The sequence below is a fragment of the Pelodiscus sinensis genome, unplaced genomic scaffold (assembly GCF_049634645.1).
Source record: "Pelodiscus sinensis isolate JC-2024 unplaced genomic scaffold, ASM4963464v1 ctg93, whole genome shotgun sequence".
NCBI classification, from domain to species: domain Eukaryota; kingdom Metazoa; phylum Chordata; order Testudines; family Trionychidae; genus Pelodiscus; species Pelodiscus sinensis.
The window spans coordinates 208,308-226,697 of NW_027466008.1; the positions used below are offsets into that span (position 1 = coordinate 208,308).

General features: G+C 49.2%; 1 protein-coding gene and 1 long non-coding RNA gene across 3 annotated transcripts in view; one reads left to right on the forward strand and one right to left on the reverse strand.

Annotated features, from left to right (window-relative positions):
- The window catches only part of LOC112544823 (uncharacterized), a 195,415-nt gene that overhangs the window by 116,777 nt on the left and 60,248 nt on the right, over window positions 1-18,390 (reverse strand). For both annotated transcript variants that reach the window (XM_075918070.1, XM_075918071.1), the window contains exon 3: window positions 4,626-4,835. In XM_075918070.1, the coding sequence (XP_075774185.1) occupies window positions 4,626-4,835 (210 nt within the window). The remainder of the gene's footprint in view (window positions 1-4,625; window positions 4,836-18,390) is intronic.
- Window positions 3,835-18,390, forward strand: part of LOC142825909 (uncharacterized) — a 97,914-nt gene continuing 83,358 nt past the window's right edge. Inside the window, exon 1 of the long non-coding RNA XR_012900234.1 lies at window positions 3,835-3,912. This is a non-coding gene — a long non-coding RNA (uncharacterized LOC142825909). The remainder of the gene's footprint in view (window positions 3,913-18,390) is intronic.

The window sequence follows — 18,390 nt, forward strand, 5'->3', positions numbered from 1 at the left end:
AAGTCCCAGTCTCTTTAGCCTCTCTTCATATGGGGCCTGTTCCAAACCCCTGATCATTTTAGTTGCCCTTTTCGGAACCCTTTCCAAGGCCAAAACATCTTTTCTGGGGTGAGGAGATCACATCTGTACACAGTACTGAAGATATGGCCTACCATAGTTTGATTCTTCCCTTCCTCCTTCTTCCCCTGGCTTCCCCCTTCCAGCTCCCTCCTCCCAGGTTTCCCCCTCCCCTCTCCCACCCTCTCTCTTCCCCACTCCCACCTCCTTTTCCCAGTCTCCCCAGAGGTTAATCCCCCCCCTCCCAGTTTTGTTAAATAAAGATAGTTTCTATTTTTGAACACACGTGTCCTTTATTTTTTACATCAGGAAGAGGTGCTAGGGAGGGGTAAATGGAAGGAGGTGAGGGAGGAATGGGGTACGAACCCCTGATGGGGAGGACTGGGGTGGCTCTGCGGGCTCCTCGGGTTGGAAGCTCTCCTGCAGGGCCTGGGGCAGAGAAGCTCTCCTGCAGGGCCTGAGGCAGAGGAGCGGCACTACTGGAGCAACCCAGCAGCACCCAAGCTGCTCTGCCCCAGGCGTCCCCAAGTCAGCTGCTGCTGAAACTGACCAGCGCTGACTACAGGAAGCCCAAGGCAGAGTTGCTCTGCCCCGGACTTCCTGGAATCAGCCGCTGATCAGTTTCAGCTGCAGATGACTTGGGGACGCCTGGGGTTCTTAAGTTGAATCTGTATGTAAGAACTGGCGTCCAGATTCAGCCTGTTGAGGCCAGTTCTGACTTACATACAGATTCAACTTAAGAACAAACCTACAGTCCCTATCTTGTACGTAACCTGGGGACTGCCTGTACTTTGCATTTGTCCTTATTAAACTTCATCCTGTTTACCTCAGACCATTTCTCCAGTTTGCCCAGATTATTTTGAATGTTGACCCTATCCTCAAAAGCACTTGCAACCCCTCCCAGCTTGGTATCATCTGCAAACTTAATAAGTGTACTCTCTATGCCATCCTCTAAATCAGGGGTCTCCAAACTTTTCAGCCCGAGGGCCGCATTAACTATCAAACAGCAGTTCGGGGGCCGCTTTCACGATGGGGAATTTCAGTTGCCTATTGCGCCCTCTGTCGCAGCGCGGCCGGTACTCTGACCATGCACTCCCTCCAGTGCTGAAGGGGAGGGAAAGGGGGGCCCGGGCCCACCCTCACTCACGGGCCCCAGCCCAGGGCCCTAAGGACACGGAACCAGCTGGCTCCGGTCCGGCTGACGGGGCTCCTGCCGTAACTCGTCAGCCCGCCAACTCTAACGAGTTCTGCCCTGGGCTGCTTCCTTTCCCTCCTCGTGTGACCCTCTACCTCCCCCCACCGTGGGGCGGTCACCTTTGATTCGTCCGTCAGGCTGACGGTCGTATATCCAGACGCCCACCCCTCCCGCCGGGGCTGGTCCTGCCGTCTGGGTGGCCGTCGGGTCTGGACTCCTGAGAAGGGGGGGGGCTTTTCCCCCTGCTCTCCCCTTCCTCTGCACGCTGTCCTCCCCTCCTGCTTGCCACCGCTCACTCCTTCCCCCCCCCGGGCGGAAGGGGTCACCTTTTTAAAGTTCCCGCCGGGGTTCACGTTCCCCCGCACGTCGCCGGGCGGGCGTTACCACCACCGCCCATCCTGCCCCCTGATTGGCCGGCTGCCCTGTCAGTCTGGGCGGGGGAATGCCGCCCGTGCTAACCCCCGCCCCCTGCGCCGTTTGCCGCCGCGCGGCCGCTTGTCAGCGGAGCGGCCCGCTTCTCCTGCCCCGGCGCGGCGTGAGTACACGCCGCACACCCCTGACAGGGCCCCCCCCGCGGCAAGAAGGGCCTGTTCGGCGGCGCCCCAGGGACGGGCGGGGATCGCCTCGTCACACCGGCACGCGGAAGGCGAGGCCAGACAAAAAGGTCTCCACGGGCCGGATGAGAGGGCCTCGCGGGCCGCATCCGGCCCGCGGGCCGTAGTTTGGAGACCCCTGCTCTAAATCATTGATGAAGATATTGAAGAGAAACAGTCCCAAAACAGACAATTGCAGAACCCCACTTGTTATGCCCTTCTAGCATGATTGTGAACCATTGATAACTACTCTGTGAGAATGGTTATCCAGCCAGTTATGCGCCTACCTTACACTAGCCCCATTCTGGTTGCATTTCCCTAGTTTATTGATAAGAATGTCATGCGAGACTGTGTCAAATGCCTTACTAAAATCTAGGTATACAACTCTCCACTACTTCTCCTTTATCCACAAGACTTGTTATTCTATCAAACAAAGCTATCAGATTAGTTTGATGTGATTTGTTTTTTACAAATCCATATTGGCTACTACCTATCACCTTATTATCTTCCAGATGTTTGCAAATGGATTTCTTAAATACTTCCTCCATTATCTTCGCTAGCATAGAAGTTAAACTGACTACTAGTCTGTAGTTTCCTGGGTTTCAGTAGATGTGATGTCTGTGACCAGCTCTGTCAGAGACCTGCTTTGAGGAGAAGTCACTTCACTTTTCTATGGCTTCATTTTTCCTCCTACTAATCTGCCTGTTTATTTATATTGTAAGCTCTTTGGGCAGAGACTGTCTCTTACTATGCATTTGAATAGCTGCTAGCACAATGAGGACCACACACACTACTGTGTTATAAAAAAAACTAGCAGAGATACCCAGTGTTGCTTATTCTTTTAGTGAAGTAATGTTTTTCTGGAGAAGGACGGCAGGAGACAAATCGCTTGATCATTTATTTTCGGTCCACCCTCTCTGGGGCACCTGGTGCTGGCCACTGTCGGCAGACAGGATACTGGGCTAGATGGACCTTTGGTCTGACCCAGTATGTCCATTCTTATGTTCTTATGTTTTTATGTGGAAATACAAAAGGAAAATGTACATGCTTTAGTTAAATTATTTTGTTTTTCAAAAATGAAGGAAAAAAGACATTTGTATTAATAGCTAGAGCTTGTTGCTAGACAATATTTGCAGTTTATCTGTCCTTTGCTAGAATAAAAAGGGGATGGGAGTTCAGGAGTGAGGGCAGGAAACTGGGAGGGTTGGGGGCTAATGGCTGGGGGTGGAGGGTCCCAGAGTGAGGGTAGAGGGTGAGGGCTCAGCGTAGGGGATGGGGTTGCCGAAGTCAGGACCGGGGCTGGAAGAGCTCAAAGAAAGCATGAACAGTGCTTGAGTGATGACGAGGTAGGAGCTGAGGGCACAGTGTTCAGTGTGGAGGGGGCTCAGAAAAGGAAGACAGAAGGTGAGGGGCTCATGGTAGGGGGTGGAGGTGCAAGAGTGAGATCAGGGATTGAAGGGTGCTGGAGTGAGGACAAGAAGCGGGAGGCTGAAGGCACTGGGTTCAGTGGGGGGTTCAGGGCAGGAGATGGGGGACTTAGGGAATGTGGCTGGGAGGCTGGTGAGAAAAGATTACCAAGGCTACATAGGTTGCAAGGATGGTGCTGCTTCAGTGGTGACTCCTCCCAGGGAGCCCAGGCTCATTCCCTTGAGGTGACTCCTCCCATGGTACTGGCGCTCTGGGAGCTGCTTGTGACCTGCAGCTGCCCTGCCACAGCCTACAGGCTGTCCAAGTGGGGACCAGACACAAGCAAAGAAGTAACTCCCTTCCTATGATTAGTAAAATGAGTACTGTGCACTCTCATATAACTTTGCATGTTTAAATATCAAAATAAAACAAAATATATTTCACTCTGTCATAACCATGAGGGCTGACCAGCAGTCTGGTGGCTAAGGGGTTAACCTAGCCAGATATTTGATCAGCCAATAACAATGCAGGTAGGGATTTCAAACTGGGACAAAGGAATTTTTATCTTTTCCCTCCTTTGTCTGAGTCAGAGCAGTTTCTTCCAAGTAACAGGGAGATGGGAAGGCCTGTCTTTCTCCAAGAAAAGTCTCCTCAAAATGTGTAAGTAGGGCAAAGTTAGATAATCCATCAGGCTTTACTGTTTTTCTGGTTTGGGAATGTGGAACTGATGTCTGAGTTGTTCACAGTATGTTTTTTTCTCTCTCTCTCTTTAAAACTGTTTTTCTTTTTATAACTAAGTCCTGAGCCCAGGGTATTCCCCCTGATTATTTAGATTAATTGATGGCTCTTTTTCATCTAGCCACTTTATTACGCTTGCAACTATGGTTTTGTTTTGGTAATAAACATTTGTTTTCATTTTTCTAATTAACCGGTATTGGTTCATTTTTGTGTCCTGGAAAATCTGTCTGTGGGTATCTGCCGGCCTCTGACTAGGGGACAGCTCCCACAGACTGCAGCTTGTATTTTTCTCTTTTCATTTCAAGCTCTTTGGGGAAAAGGGCTTGAGATACCCCTGAGGTTCTAGGGAGGAGGTTTCCCAAGTGATCTCTTTCCTGGTTTCTTTGGAATACTTGGGTGGTGGCAGCGGTTTTTATTCTCCAGAGTCCAGGTATTAGGATTTGGGGGGGAGGCTTTTTTGTACCAAAGCCTGTATAGATCAGGTTTTGGGGTGCTTTTCTGGAGCCCCACTTCTGCATTTATCGTGCCAGAATGGGGAACAGCCTTGACAAACTCAGAGCAAAAATTAACAGATTACATTCTTCACTGTGAACAAGACACTTTTCCATTCACAACAGACATGATTTTATATTTACCCTCAAGCATGCTAGTCGGTTTTTGAGCTCTTCACATTCCACCTGCAGCAGTCGAATCTCCAGATCTTTGATACCATGAAATTGCTGTTTAGTGTTTGGAGATTGCAGGGACTTCACATTTATTGAGCGTGTTTTGTGCTTTAATGGAAACTTTTTGGTAGAAGTTCTTGAGGTGGTGGAGGATGAAGAAGAAGCTGATGGACTTCTGTCCTGGTAAAAAGGAAGACACAATTTCATGTTATGATTTTGGCAGTTTTCACTCTTTTGCGGTAACTGTGCCTGGGAAAAGAATGTGGCTTGATTTCATTAACAATAGAAAAATCATATTTTATTCCTTTCCCATAATGGAAAAATGGGTCAGTCTTTCTTTAAAATGTTGAGCTATAGACAAGAACAAAGCATGGAAAATTTCAGCCTAGAAGATCAGTTCTGTAGAAATGTATAAGCATGTAACAATAGAGAAATTAAATAGAAACGATATTGCAATTTTAACTGCAGTAGGTGGATGGGTTCTGTTAATTTGATCTAAAGCTCAATGATGTCAAAAGGAGTCTTTCCATGAACTTCAGGGGCCCTTGAACCAATCAAAACCATATTCAGATCTCAGCAATAAACTAAACCATATAAAATTAGGACATACAATAATAAAAGTTAAAAAAGATTTTAAAAGTCAAGTGCCCTCAAAAATGGCCAGAAATAATGTTGCCTATGGAACCTTGAGTCAGCCTTCTTTGTGTTTGCATTATGATACAGACTTTTGCATGCAGAAGTGATTACAAGTGAAAAGTATAGTACACATTATTTGTTTAGCATTGCATAGGAATTTGGTAGCAGAGTGGCATTCAGCTCTCCTCAGACCATATTTCTCTTCCTACTATCACTCACACCTTCCAACTTCTCAGTAAATAAAACATGGGTCCTGCAGATAACAGACTCTTTTACTACACAACACTGATTAATCCCCATAGCAGATTTATCTCATGTATTGAATGAAGCAAGGATCTTGTGGGGAAAAAACAACAATAAATATTGGATTGTGTAATAACGGCTGTATCATAATGCATATACACAAGTGATCCCACAGCCTTTTAACCCTTAACTTTGCATTTTCTAATTTTTCATGGTTTCATTTATTGATGAGAACAAGCTTAAGTAATCTTTAATGAAGTTTGTGAATTTCCTGAGTATTTTAATAGAAAGTAAACCTTTGATATAAGTGCTATTTAGATAATAAAGCATTTCCACATTTATTATCTTTATTATATATTTTATTGCCATTATCTTTGTAAAGTTTCTTATTCTGCTGCTAAGTGCCTTGTAAATACAGGCAGTCCCCGGGTTACATGGATCCGACTTACATTGGATCCCTACTTACAAACGGGGTGAGGCAACCCCGCACTAGCTGCTTCCCCCCGCAGACCAGGAAGATGCGAAGCTAGTGCCCCCCCCCAGCAGACCAGGGAGACGTGGAGCAGCTTTTCTCAGCAGACACCTCAGCTTGAGAATAAAGGACTGAGGGAAGTGAGGTACGGGAGAATAAAACTGAGCTCTGGAGAAATGTTTGGCTAGAGTTTTCCCTACAATATGTACCAGTTCCGACTTACATACAAATTCAACTTAAGAACAAACCTACAGTCCCTATCTTGTACGTAACCCAGGGACTTCCTGTATATATTGAAACAAATTAAACTGTATTCAATAAATGGATGTTTTAATGCATCAATTTTACTGCAAATAACATTTTTACTTTTAAATGATATTTTCTAAAAACTGCAATAGAAAACTGAGTAGGGATTCATATCTATAATGTCACTCCTCATTTCTGGTTCCTCTGCAACTGGCCCCCACCCACCAGTCTTCCCAGCTCTCCCAGGCAGCACAGATGGGCCATGCACCACATTTCCAGGCACCTGCTCCCCTCTCCCAGGCAGCCCAGCTGGGCTATATGCCAGGGTCTTGCCACCCTCTCCAGGCATCCCAGCTGCATTGCACTGGGCTCCCACCCTCCTCCCTCTGCAGCACACCGGGATGCCTGCCCCACACCTGCAGCACTCCGGGACTCTCTGAGCCTGGAACAACTGTGTTCTTGCTGCACCACAGGTGTTACCAGACCAGAGAGTCTTGGTATAGAGAGGTACAACCTGGATTACAGAAATATCAGAATATTCTATTTTGACAGTTTTGAAGCTTTTTCCTCCCAGAAATATTTCAAAATATTAAATTCATTGAAACCAATTCCTTCTTGCTAAAAACTTGTGGTTTTGACAAATTGGTATTCTCCAAAAAATGTTTCTCCTGCAACTTCCTTCCCCGCATTGTTGTGTAGACAGCTCTTTGAAGTTATGGCTCTGGCTGAAACTCTTGCTTTGAATCCTAGCCCCCTCCCATTATGCAGTTGCTTGTACCATTGCTCAAGTTTTACTATTTGGACAGAAATTTTTATTATGAAGTTTTTGGCTCATGTGGAATTCTTCAAGAAAATGTTTGTCAGAATGGTTCAGCTGATTCTAAAACGGCAGCTAGTCAATATGTTGTTTTGTCCATGTTTTTTTTAAAAAACCTGATCTCTTTTCCTTACATGGCCCATTGCTTTGGAACAGGTACTCAAAATTTTGTAGTTAAGTGGGCATTGGGAGTTTGTGTCTTTTGCCATTCCTGGCCAAGTGATAGCTTTTGAAAAATCACAATTCAAATGTTCTCAGGACATGCTTGCTAGATGCTCCCGGCTAACCTCCCCTAAGATTCCATCTACCCACAGCATGTTCTAGAGCTGTAGCTGGACTTCCCTGAAGCTGCTGCAGGAGAGGCCCGAATCAAGGCCATAGAATCAGGGACATAGGAATATTTTGTATTGTGGGGGTGCTGAAAGAGTGACCTTTGTATTCAGTTTGTATTGCTATTTCAAGCCAGGAGGTGCAGCCACACCCCCAGTAACTCCAGTTCTTACACCCCCACTTGGAACTGAGAGCTTGTCTCTCCTGCACTCAGTGTTGCTTTGCTGGGCACATAGTATGAAGGAGGGAACTGCCTAAATTGAATGCAGAAAGGACAAGTGTCTGATCAGGGGGAATAGGCGGAAGATTAGGACAAGAAGCCTGTAGGTGGAGAAGACTGGGACTGGAGGCTGACAGGGAGATGGAAACTAGGCCTAAGAATTGGAAGAAGAGGTGGAACTATCAGGGGAGCTGGGACAGTTTTTATAGTGGGGAAGCTCAGAACCATTGAATCAAACTGTAACCCCTGCATCTGATGGAAACCGCTATTTTGAAAAAGTTCCCACTATTTCTGGAATATAGATGTTCCTTGTGTTTTACGCCCAACTAATTTCAACAGTTGCATTATTTGTTAGTATCTATAGTCTTTTTACAGGAATTTATTACTTTTAACCTTCCCTGTGAATAAACTCATTGTGTCTGGGTCTCCCTGACAGCAGGGTGGCCTAATGGTTAGGTCCTAGATTTAGCTGGCAGGAAAGGGGTGCAGGTCCCTGCCACTGGTGCCTCAGGCCTAGGAATTCTGGCCTACTATCTGAGTACAATCCTTAAGTTTGGGGAATGGTCCCAAGAGTCTAAATTTCCCTCTCCTTAGTGAGGGTTTTGAGTAGGCTCCCCCCTTTTGTCCCAGAGAGTGGGATTGCAGGTTTACTTCCTCCTGTGGCAGGCCAACTGGATGGGCTTTGGCTAAGGCCCTGAAGACTGTAGAACCCTGCTCCTATCTCCTTGCTGGTCAGGCCCTAACCGAGTCCTTTTATCCTCCCTCCAGGCCTAGCATTGGCTACAGGTAAAGCAGGATGGGGCTAGCTGAGCCAAAAGACTTTGTTTAATCTGTGCACTGCCAGGCCCTCCTCTCTTCATTCCCTCACACATCCCCCTCCTCATGACTCCTATTGGGATTGCCCACTCCCCTCCAGCTGTGCTCCACCCTCCCTAGAGAAAAACTCTTCATTTACATGGGCCCAGTATTGGATCCAGAAGGAGAAAGGCTGGAGGGAGAGATACCACCACGTGATTCTGGTGTTTGTGTCCTTCATTTCATGTAGCCTGTGAAGAGAGGCGTGGTCTGTGATGAGGGTAGTGTCTGCCCATTAGCTAATAGAGTGAGTCCATTGCCCATTTCACTGCTAGCACCTCCTTTTCAATTACAGAGTAGGCTTTCTCTCTCAGAAACAACTAATGTAGAGGATCAGGTGTTTGTCACTTCGCATGATGTGGGACAGCTCCTAGGCCCACGTCGGAGGCATCCGTTTGTAACAAGAACTCCTTTGAGAAGTCTGCCACTTCCCTGTGGACCCTGGGCCAAAAGAAGCAGGCCAAGATCCAGGCCAGTTTCTTTTCCATCCCCAGGTGTCCTACAGTGGGTATGGCATGGACAAGTCACATGATTTCCCTCTGGTAAGGCTGAGGAACCAAAAGCCATTGGTGTACCTCTTCTGTTTTTCAGGCAACAGGGCTGGCTCCTTCTCTGGCCAGCTGGGGCCCTGCTCCATCTGGGTGGTGCTGGGCATTGGGAAGTCCCCTCCCCCGGATCTGCAACTTCCCCCACACCTGCAAGAGGCGGGCACCCGCCTGGTCTAGTGCGGACATCGTGGACCTCGTCCACGATCTCCGCACTAGGCACAGGAAAGTGGCTGTCTAGGGCAGGAGAGCTGCCAGCCTGGCCACCCAGGAGCAGGTGTGCATGAAAATCAAGGTGGTCCACTGAGACCCCCGACCCTGAGCCCTGAGCTTACAATGGCCGTCCTGGGTCAGACCAAAGGTCCATCTAGCCCAGTAGCCTGTCTGCCGACAGCGGCCAACCCTAGGGACCCTGGAGGGGATGGACCGAAGACAGTGACCAAGCCATTTGTCTCGTGCCATCCCTCTCCAGCCTTCCACAAACTTTGGGCAGGGACACCACTCCTACCCTCTGGCTAATACCACTCCATGGACCCAACCTCCATCACTTTATCTCACTTCTCTTTAAACGCCGTTCTAGTTCTAGCCTTCACAGCCTCCTGCAGCAAGGAGTTCCACAGGTTGACTCTTTGCTTTGTGAAGAACAACTTTCTGTTACTAGTTTGAAGCCTGCTACCCATTCCTTTCCTTTGGTGTCCTCTAGTCCTTCTATTATGGGAACTAATGAAGAGCTTTTCTTTATGCACCCTCTCCACCCGACTCATGCTTTTATAGACCTCTATCCTATCCCCCCTCAGTCTCCTCTTTTCTAAACTGAAAAGTCCCAGTCTCTTTAGCCTCTCTTCATATGGGACCTGTTCCCAACCCCTGATCATTTTAGTTGCCCTGCCCTCTCCCACCCTCTCTCTTCCCCTCTCCCACCTCCTTTTCCCAGTCTCCCCCAGTTTTGTTCAATAAAGAGAGATTCTATTTTTGAACACAATTGTCCTTTGTTTAGTACATCAGGAAGGGGGGCTAAGGAAGGGTAAGTGGAAGGTGGTGAGGGAGGAATGGGGTACGAGCCCCCAATGGGGAGGACTGGGATGGCTCTGCGGGCTTCTGGGGGTGGAAGCTCTCCTGCAGCCCCCCAATTGCCCCCTCTCCCCAGATGGCAGCCTGCGGCAAGTGCAGCCGGTCTGATGGCCGAGTGCTGTGATGTGCCCAGTGTGGGTACTCCGGGCAATCCAAGCCAGGACTGCTTTGCAAGCGAGGCACCCCTGAGAACTGTCTGTCTGGGGTGGGGGTCGGGACCCTTTTAGCACAGCCCACGGCTAGCCTGAGGCAGCAGCTCCACGCTCTAAGTCCTCATCTGATGCCCTGCCGGCACTGGTTCCGGCCATCCTTAACCCCGGTTCAGGGTCCACGTAATGTGGACATTCTAGTTCGTATTATCAAAATGCTAATTCGAACTGTTTTTTAGTCTGGATCTGTTAGTTCGAATTAGCTTAGTTCGAATTAACTAATTCGAACTAAGTTAGTTTGAATTAACTAATTTGAACTAAGTTAGTTTGAATTAGCGCTGTAGTGTAGACATACCCTGAGATTTCTAGGGAACCAAGGATCACTGCTTGGACCTGGCATTGAACTGAGCTGCAACGGGGGTTAGTGCGTGGTATGCAGTTTGTGCTACTCCAGTCAGATATGGGGCCAGCACGGCCACCAGCTGGCCTCGGGCCCACCAGGCTACCACAAGCCACCTACTCAAATGTTTTCAGAAACGTCTCTGAATCATCCTCCAGCCCCATCTTGGCAAGTATGACAGATGCCAGTGCCAGTGCAGGCAGGTTGGATGGGGTCATGGGTGGCAGAAGGGAAGTTACCTGTTGCATTAGCTGCTGTTGTTGGGCTGCTAATTCCCTAGTTAGCTGTTACTGCTGCTGGGTCATCTGTTATAAGAGCTGCTGTTGCTGCTGGTTGGAGTTTTGCTATGCCATCCACTCTATCTCTGTTTAAGAGCTGGGCTTACATTCACTCACTTGTCTCTTTCACAAGGTCCTTCAACGGGGCTTGGGTATGCTCACTGTCTTCACCACTTGTGGCTGGGTTGTCCTGGCAACGGGATGGTCTAGTGGTTAGGTCATGGATTTAGTGGGTGGAAAAGGCATGCAGGCCCCTGCTGCTGGTGCCCCACACCTAGGAATTCTGGCCTACTTCTGAGTAGAGTCCTTAAGTTTGGGGCATGGCCCCAAGCAGGGCCGGCCTTAAGCCGATTCAGCCGAATTGGGTCCCGCGTGTAAGGGGGCCCTGCGCCCCTGCACCCGGAAGTTGGCTCCCTCGGCTTGGCTCCCCCCCGCCTTTACCTGTGCACGCTGCCGGCTGCTCCTGCCGTGCATGCCATTCGCAGGTGGGCGGGGAGACGCCTAGGTCTGACATGACATCACGCCCGGGATTTTAAAACTGAAAAGTGCCATGCCACCGCCACCGCCACTGCCGTGCACGCGGTTTGCAGACTGGCCCCACAGAAGGCAGGGGAGCGGTGGCAGGGGCAGAGGCAGGGACAGGGGCTTGGATGGGATGGGAGAGGAAGAGGCTTGTGCGGAGAGGGAGGGAGAAGAAAGGGGAAGGTACCAAGAGGCAGAGTGGAGGTGAGACACATGCCAGGGGGCCAAGTACAGACAATGAGGAAAAGGACAGGAGGGGAGCTGTCAGTGGGAGGGGGACAGGGTGATGTGGGGAGAGGAGAGAGGAAGGGCATTGGGGCTAGAGGGGGAGGTGCTGGGAGAAGGCTTGAAAGAAGGGGTGGGCATGAGAAAGGTGGGGATGGAGCAAGATGGAGGACAGAGAGGGTCATGAGGGGAATGGGGGCAGAGGGTTGCGAGGGGGTGGGCATCAGGGAAAAAGAGGGCAAAGGGGGCAGAGGCTGTGAGGGAAGGCGGAGAACCAGGAGGGTGCAGGGCTAAGGGAAGGTGCAGGTGCCAGGGGATTCTGGGTATGAAACAGAAGGGCAGACACCTGCAGGGGAGAGACCAGCACCAGAGGAGAGAGGCAGGGCAGGTGTGTAGAGGGTGATGTTAGAAGAGGGGATGAGGAGGGGTAACTCACCTGATCAGAGCGGGGCTACTGGAGGAGTGGGGAGAGAAGGGCTGGTGGAGGACGGCAGGTTGCTGGAGGGCTGAGAGCAGTTAGAAGGGCAGGAGTCAAGACAGCAGAGGAGGGTGAGGCGTTGGGGGGCAGCAGGCACCAGAGGAGACGATGAAGCAAGAAGAGGAGACATGGCAGCAGAGAGAAAAGGTAAAGGTTTATAAAATATTTATTAATAATATGGTATGCTGCCACGGCCAGTTTGTTTGCTCCCCACGTTGCAGTTTGGGTTTATGTGGGGATCAACACCTGGGTGGGGCTGATTAATCACCTGTGAAGCTGTGCTGCTGTGCAGCTTAGAGGGAACACTGGTGCAGGAGTGGGGTGAGGGTAAGGGATCTGGGTTGGAGGTTGGGCTCAGGAGTGGGATGGGATTGGGGGGAGTCTGAGTGAAAGAGACGGTGAAGGAATGGGCTGAGGGTGGAAGGTATGGAAGGGAGGAAAGGTACGGATGCAAGCTGGGGTCTTGGTGGGAAGGTATGGGGGGGGCACATACCTGGCTCTGTTTCTCCCACACTCCCATCTCCCACTGCTCCCCTTGGCTATGATTCTGGCCAATGGGAGCTGAGGGGAAAGCCTCCAGGCAAGCAGCTTCCAGCTGGAGTTGGGATCGGGGGGAAGGAGAAGCAGCATGTTAAGCCACTTCCTTCCCCTGCAAACCGGATCTGCCCCACAAGGATCCCGCACCTTTCCCCTTCTCCCTCCCCTCCCCGCTGAATTGTGAAGCTAACACTGGTGTTCCAACCTTACCGAGGGCAGGGGGAGACTGCAGAGGGTTAGCCTGAAGCCCACAGCCCATCTGCAAGACAGTTATGAACCATTAGTGGTCTCAGACCACACTCTGAGAACCACTGCACTAATGAATTATCACTGTGTAACTCTTCTGCCAGTAGCAGTCCGTAGCCAGAAGGGCCGGATTCAGTATCTAGGGAGGTTCTCTCAACAACGTAATCAAACTGGCTTGAGCCCCCACTCAATAAACTGGGAAACTTCCAGTCTACCCACTGGGTACCTTTAGAGCAGGGTTTCCCAACCTATGGGTCGGGACCCAAATCTAGCTCCATTACATTTCAAAAGGGTCGCCTAGTGTCTCCCCAGGTGGTTTTGCCCCTTCTCCTCCCCTTATTTTTCAATTGCCTTAGGTCACCAAGTCTTCCTGAATTGTCAAAATGGGTTCCCATCTGGAAAAGGTTGGGAACCACTGCTTTAGAGGCAATTCTTCCCCTCTTGCAAGCACTGAGTTGGAGATAGAAACAGTATATTTAACTGCAATCAAGTACCGACCTATTGAAACACACATAAACAAAGAAAACCCATAACATAAACAAATACCCATAAGCAAGGTACCATCCCTGGAATCTGCAAGGCAGAGTCTTCTGCTTAAAGATCTTTAGTCCAACCCCCTACACATATAGTGTGGTTTCCACCATACTTCAAACACTCCACTCATAGCTCTGTCCAGACAGTGCAGACCCAGAGTTCATAGGTACATCATCATGACATCTCCCCTTGTTGAGCATGTGGCAATGACATCTATGGGCTACTCCTCCCGGCCCCCACTGGCCACACCTGCCAGCCACCTGCTGGCCACTTGCTGCTGATCCTACCGGCTGCCTCACTGGACGCTGCTGATGGGCTTGTGGTGTATTTGACTCTGGGCCAAACCTACTGATTTCTGCTCTTGGCCCACAGTTCAGCCAAAAGATTACAGCATTCAGTGGAATAAAATTTTAAAATAATAAAAAGACTCTATGGGCTCTGTTTAGTTCTATTATTAGAACGGGCTGTGTTGGGGGAAGAGAGGGAAGAAAACAAGTTGAATCAGCTGAAGCCTGGAGTACATGCAACCTGCTGGTTCAGAGCTCTGCCCTTCCACACAGTTGACTTCACAGAGTCTGGCAAAGGAAGCCTTGTCCATCCAAGATTCTTTACATTGGCAGATTCTCTCCTTTGAACTGAGTTAAACACAGTGTGACTTTTCTGCATTCCTAATAACTGCAAGCATTGCATTAACATCTTACAATTCCTGCATTTAGAGTTAATCCAATTTGTGGCCCCAATAGGTAAAACACCATTCTAACAATTGAATATCTAGCAGGCCTGAGCAACCTGCATGAAGGGTATTTACATAACCACACCAAGGATTTATTTACCATTTCTGCATGACCTGTATTAACATAATAACTGTTGAATACCTAGCAGGTCTAAACAAACTGCGTGAACATAACCGCACCCAGGATTCTTTTCTGATTACAGCTGGCTGCAATGGAAGCACTGATTCAGATCCTGTTTACATCTGGATAAATGATTAAAAGAGCAATAAGCTAAGCTTCCTCCATTTTGTCTTACAAGCAGTGTTCCCTATAACTTGTGCACTTGCCACTCAGGAGGAATTCAAATACTGTCCAGCTGATTAGCAGAGCACCCACAGCTAGGTTTTGTGTTTCCATTGGTGGTGCACATTCATGCATGCATTGGTGCACCAGAGGATTGTTTCTAGGCATGGTCCTTTCTGAAAACCACTGTCCTGGAAACCTGTGGAGAAACCCTTTGATATACCAAGTGAAGGATTGGTTTGATACTAATGATAAGGAGATCCAGGATCTAATTGATGTTAAACACAGAGCATTCCACGCCAGGAATAGCAACTCCTCATCTTAACAGAAGAAACCTGATTATATGCTTGCCAAGGCCGAAGTCCTACTGTAGTGGAGCGGAGTAGCTGCCGATTGACCTGGAGGTGGAGGAACCCCTCTGGGAGCCATTTTGGGCTGAGCCTGACTCTGCCCAGCCACCTGACAGGAAACCAGGAGGCAGGGCCAGAGATATTAAAGCCCAGCCTAAGGATTCAGTCTGGGCCCAGCCTCTGGAGGGACCAGGGGTCTGTTCAACACTCCCTGCCTGGGAGGCCGAGGACTGGCCTGAGCCACTGGGCAGGCTTGACCTGGAAGGTGGACCTGAACCCTGATGCTTCCCAGTGCTTAAGGACGGGCTGACACCTCCAGCCGTACCTGACCCAGATGATACGCCTGTACCCCTGCACCAGACCAGAGCCTGGCTGGAACCACCAGACCTGCAAGGGCCAAAGGACTGGCCTGAAACCTCCACTGTGCCTGACCCCAAGGACTGGTTGAATGCCTGAACCGGCTGGTAGCAAAGGACCAGCTAGGGCCGCTGGACCTGCAAGCAGCCGAGGACTGGCCTGGACCACCCAGACCGCAGCTGGATGTTAGCCACCCTCACTTCCCAAGTGACCAGTTGGAAGCCCAGGTATATGCAGAGGAAGTGGCCCAGGGAACAGTACTGACAGTTAAATGCCCGGGTCAGTGTGTTTCAGGCTGGAGCCCCCGCTGACCCAGCAGCAGGCTGCACTGCTGCTTCTAGAGCCCTGGGCTGGGATGCAGTGGAGTGGGTGGGCCTGCATCCCCCCGTCACCCACCTACTGGGTGACAGTCTTCCCCTCTCCACCACAGAAGGTGAGCAACCAGGACCGCTCCTGAGTAAGGAGACAAACTATGGGCTACCCAAACTGTTTGTTTGCTGCTCTGCCTGAACCAAGGCCAGGGTCTCTAACTGCTAACTGTTTGTTTGTTGCCCCACCCTGAACCAGGGCCAGAGCACTGTGAGCTATTTAAAACTGTTGGAGCGTTGCCCTGCCCTGAACCAGAACCAGGACTTTCTAGCTGTTACGTTACTGACTGTGTTTGCTGTTGTATATTGGGTTGTAGATATAGATCTTGTTGTTATGGTAACTGAGTAGGTCACTGGGGTCAGCCCAGCTAGTCTGGGCTTGTTCTGGTGAGTTCTGTGCTATGCAATAAAATGGACACTTGCACCTACTCCAGCTCTCTGCCTTTCCACTGATTTCTTTCTATATTCTGAAACTCCCCACGACATAACAAGTGGCGACGAGGATGGGATACCTGTGCTGCCTCCAGCAACAAAAGAAGTAGAAGTCAATGTAAGAAAACAAACTCCTTCTGGCTGTTCTGGTAGGTGGGGATAAGAACTGACTGCTACCCTGTGCAAACTGAAACTAAGATCAAGGAGTCCAGAGACTGGAAAAGAAAAAAAAGGGGGGGGGGGGAGTGCAGCAGGGCCACTGGGACCTTTTGAGGAGACTGTAGAGCAATGGCACGTATATACTGAGCGTTTTGAACTTTTTGTTATTGCAAATGACATTAAAGAAGAGAAGAAGGTGCCAATATTTTTAAGTGTTGTAGGGGCTAAGACCTATTCTCTGCTACGCAGTTTGCTGCTCCCTGTTAAGCCAGAGACCAAATCTTACAATGACATTGTGGAAATCCTGGGGTCACATTATGCTCCAAAACCACTGGTAATTGCAGAAAGGTACAGGTTCCATAGCAGAGACCAAAAAGAAAGTGAAACCATTGTACAATTTGTAGCCAATTTGAAAAAGCTTGCTGAACACTGTGAATTTAAGGAGATGTTAAATGATGCCATACCTGACAGGTTAGTGTGTGGCCTGCACAGTGAAGCTATACGGAGGCGTCTGTTAACAGAAGCTCAGCTCACCTTACAGAAGGCCATTGATATTGTGGTCTCCCTGGAACTGGCCACACAGGAGGCACAATACCTTAGTGCACCCCCTGGGTGCATAAAATGTCCCAAGAACTTACTCACAAAACAGTGGGGAGCCACGAATGTTACCGCTGTGGTAAGACAGGTCACCATGCCGCAGAATGCTGGTGTAAGAACCTAGGCTACGTCTACACTGGCCCCTTTTCCGGAAGGGGCATGTAAATTTCACGAGTCGTCGTAGGGAAATCCGCGGGGGATTTAAATATCCCCCGCGGCATTTAAATAAAAATGTCCGCCGCTTTTTTCCGGCTTTTAAAAAAGCCGGAAAAGAGCGTCTAGACTGGCCCCGATCCTCCGGAAAAAGCGCCCTTTTCCGGAGGCTCTTATTCCTACTTCAAAGTAGGAATAAGAGCCTCCGGAAAAGGGCGCTTTTTCCGGAGGATCGGGGCCAGTCTAGACGCTCTTTTCCGGCTTTTTTAAAAGCCGGAAAAAAGCGGCGGACATTTTTATTTAAATGCCGCGGGGGATATTTAAATCCCCCGCGGATTTCCCTACGACGACTCGTGAAATTTACATGCCCCTTCCGGAAAAGGGGCCAGTGTAGACGTAGCCCTAGTGTGTCGACAGTGTGGAAAAAAAGGACACATTGAGCGTGCCTGTAAACAAAAGAAAAAGAGGCCTGTGGCCTGGCGGACCAAAAAGGAAAATCTGCATACCATCGAGCAGATGCCTGATGATCAAAGCGACACCTTGTCTGAAGAAGAAGCACCATGCTGTGTTTTGTCTTTGAAAGGGGGCTCCCATGAATACTGGGTAACCCCACTGTTGGATGGCAAACCGGTACACATGGAAGTGGGCACTGGTGCAGCAATTTCATTGGTCTCAGACTCGGTGTATAAGGAAAAGTTGAAGCATCTTCCACTTAAGGCAACAAAGATCATTCTGAAGACATATACAGGAGAAGCAGTACCCCTATTGGGCACTACTGATGTTAAGGTGGAACTAAATGGACGGACTGCAGAATTACCACTGTTTGTGGTGAAAGGCCATTACCCAGCCTTAATGGGGAGATCATGGCTTAGGAAGATCCCACTGGACTGGGCAGAAGTGCACCGGATGACTAAAGAAGAAACAGGTCTGACTGATATATTAAGGAGACATGCTGCTGTTTTTGGAGAGGATCTGGGAAGTATGAGGGGAATCACCATGAAACTGAACATTAAACCTGGTAGCCAACCAAAATATCTGAAGGCCAGAACTGTGCCATATGCTATCAGACCAAAAGTTGAAGCAGACCTGGAGCGCCTAGTCAAAAATGGAGTCCTAATACCAGTTACCCATAGTCCATGGGCAACTCCAATAGTTCCAATATTGAAGAAAGATGGTTCTATTCGGATTTGTGGGGATTTTAAGGTCACTGTTAACCCTGTTTTATGTGCAGAGCAATCAATGACATCTTCCTCGCATCAATGACATCTTTGCGGGCCTGGCTGGGGGACAAAGGTTCAGCAAGATTGATCTGAGTCAAGCATATTTACAGATGCAAGTTGAGGAGGAATCCCAAGAGCTGTTGACTATTGTGACTCATAAAGGGCTTTATCGTTACTGTTGCTTACCCTTTGGAATAACTTCTGCTCCAGCCTTGTTCCAGAGAGCTATGGACCAGATCTTGTGTGGCTTGCCAGGAGTTCAGTGCTATCTTGACGACA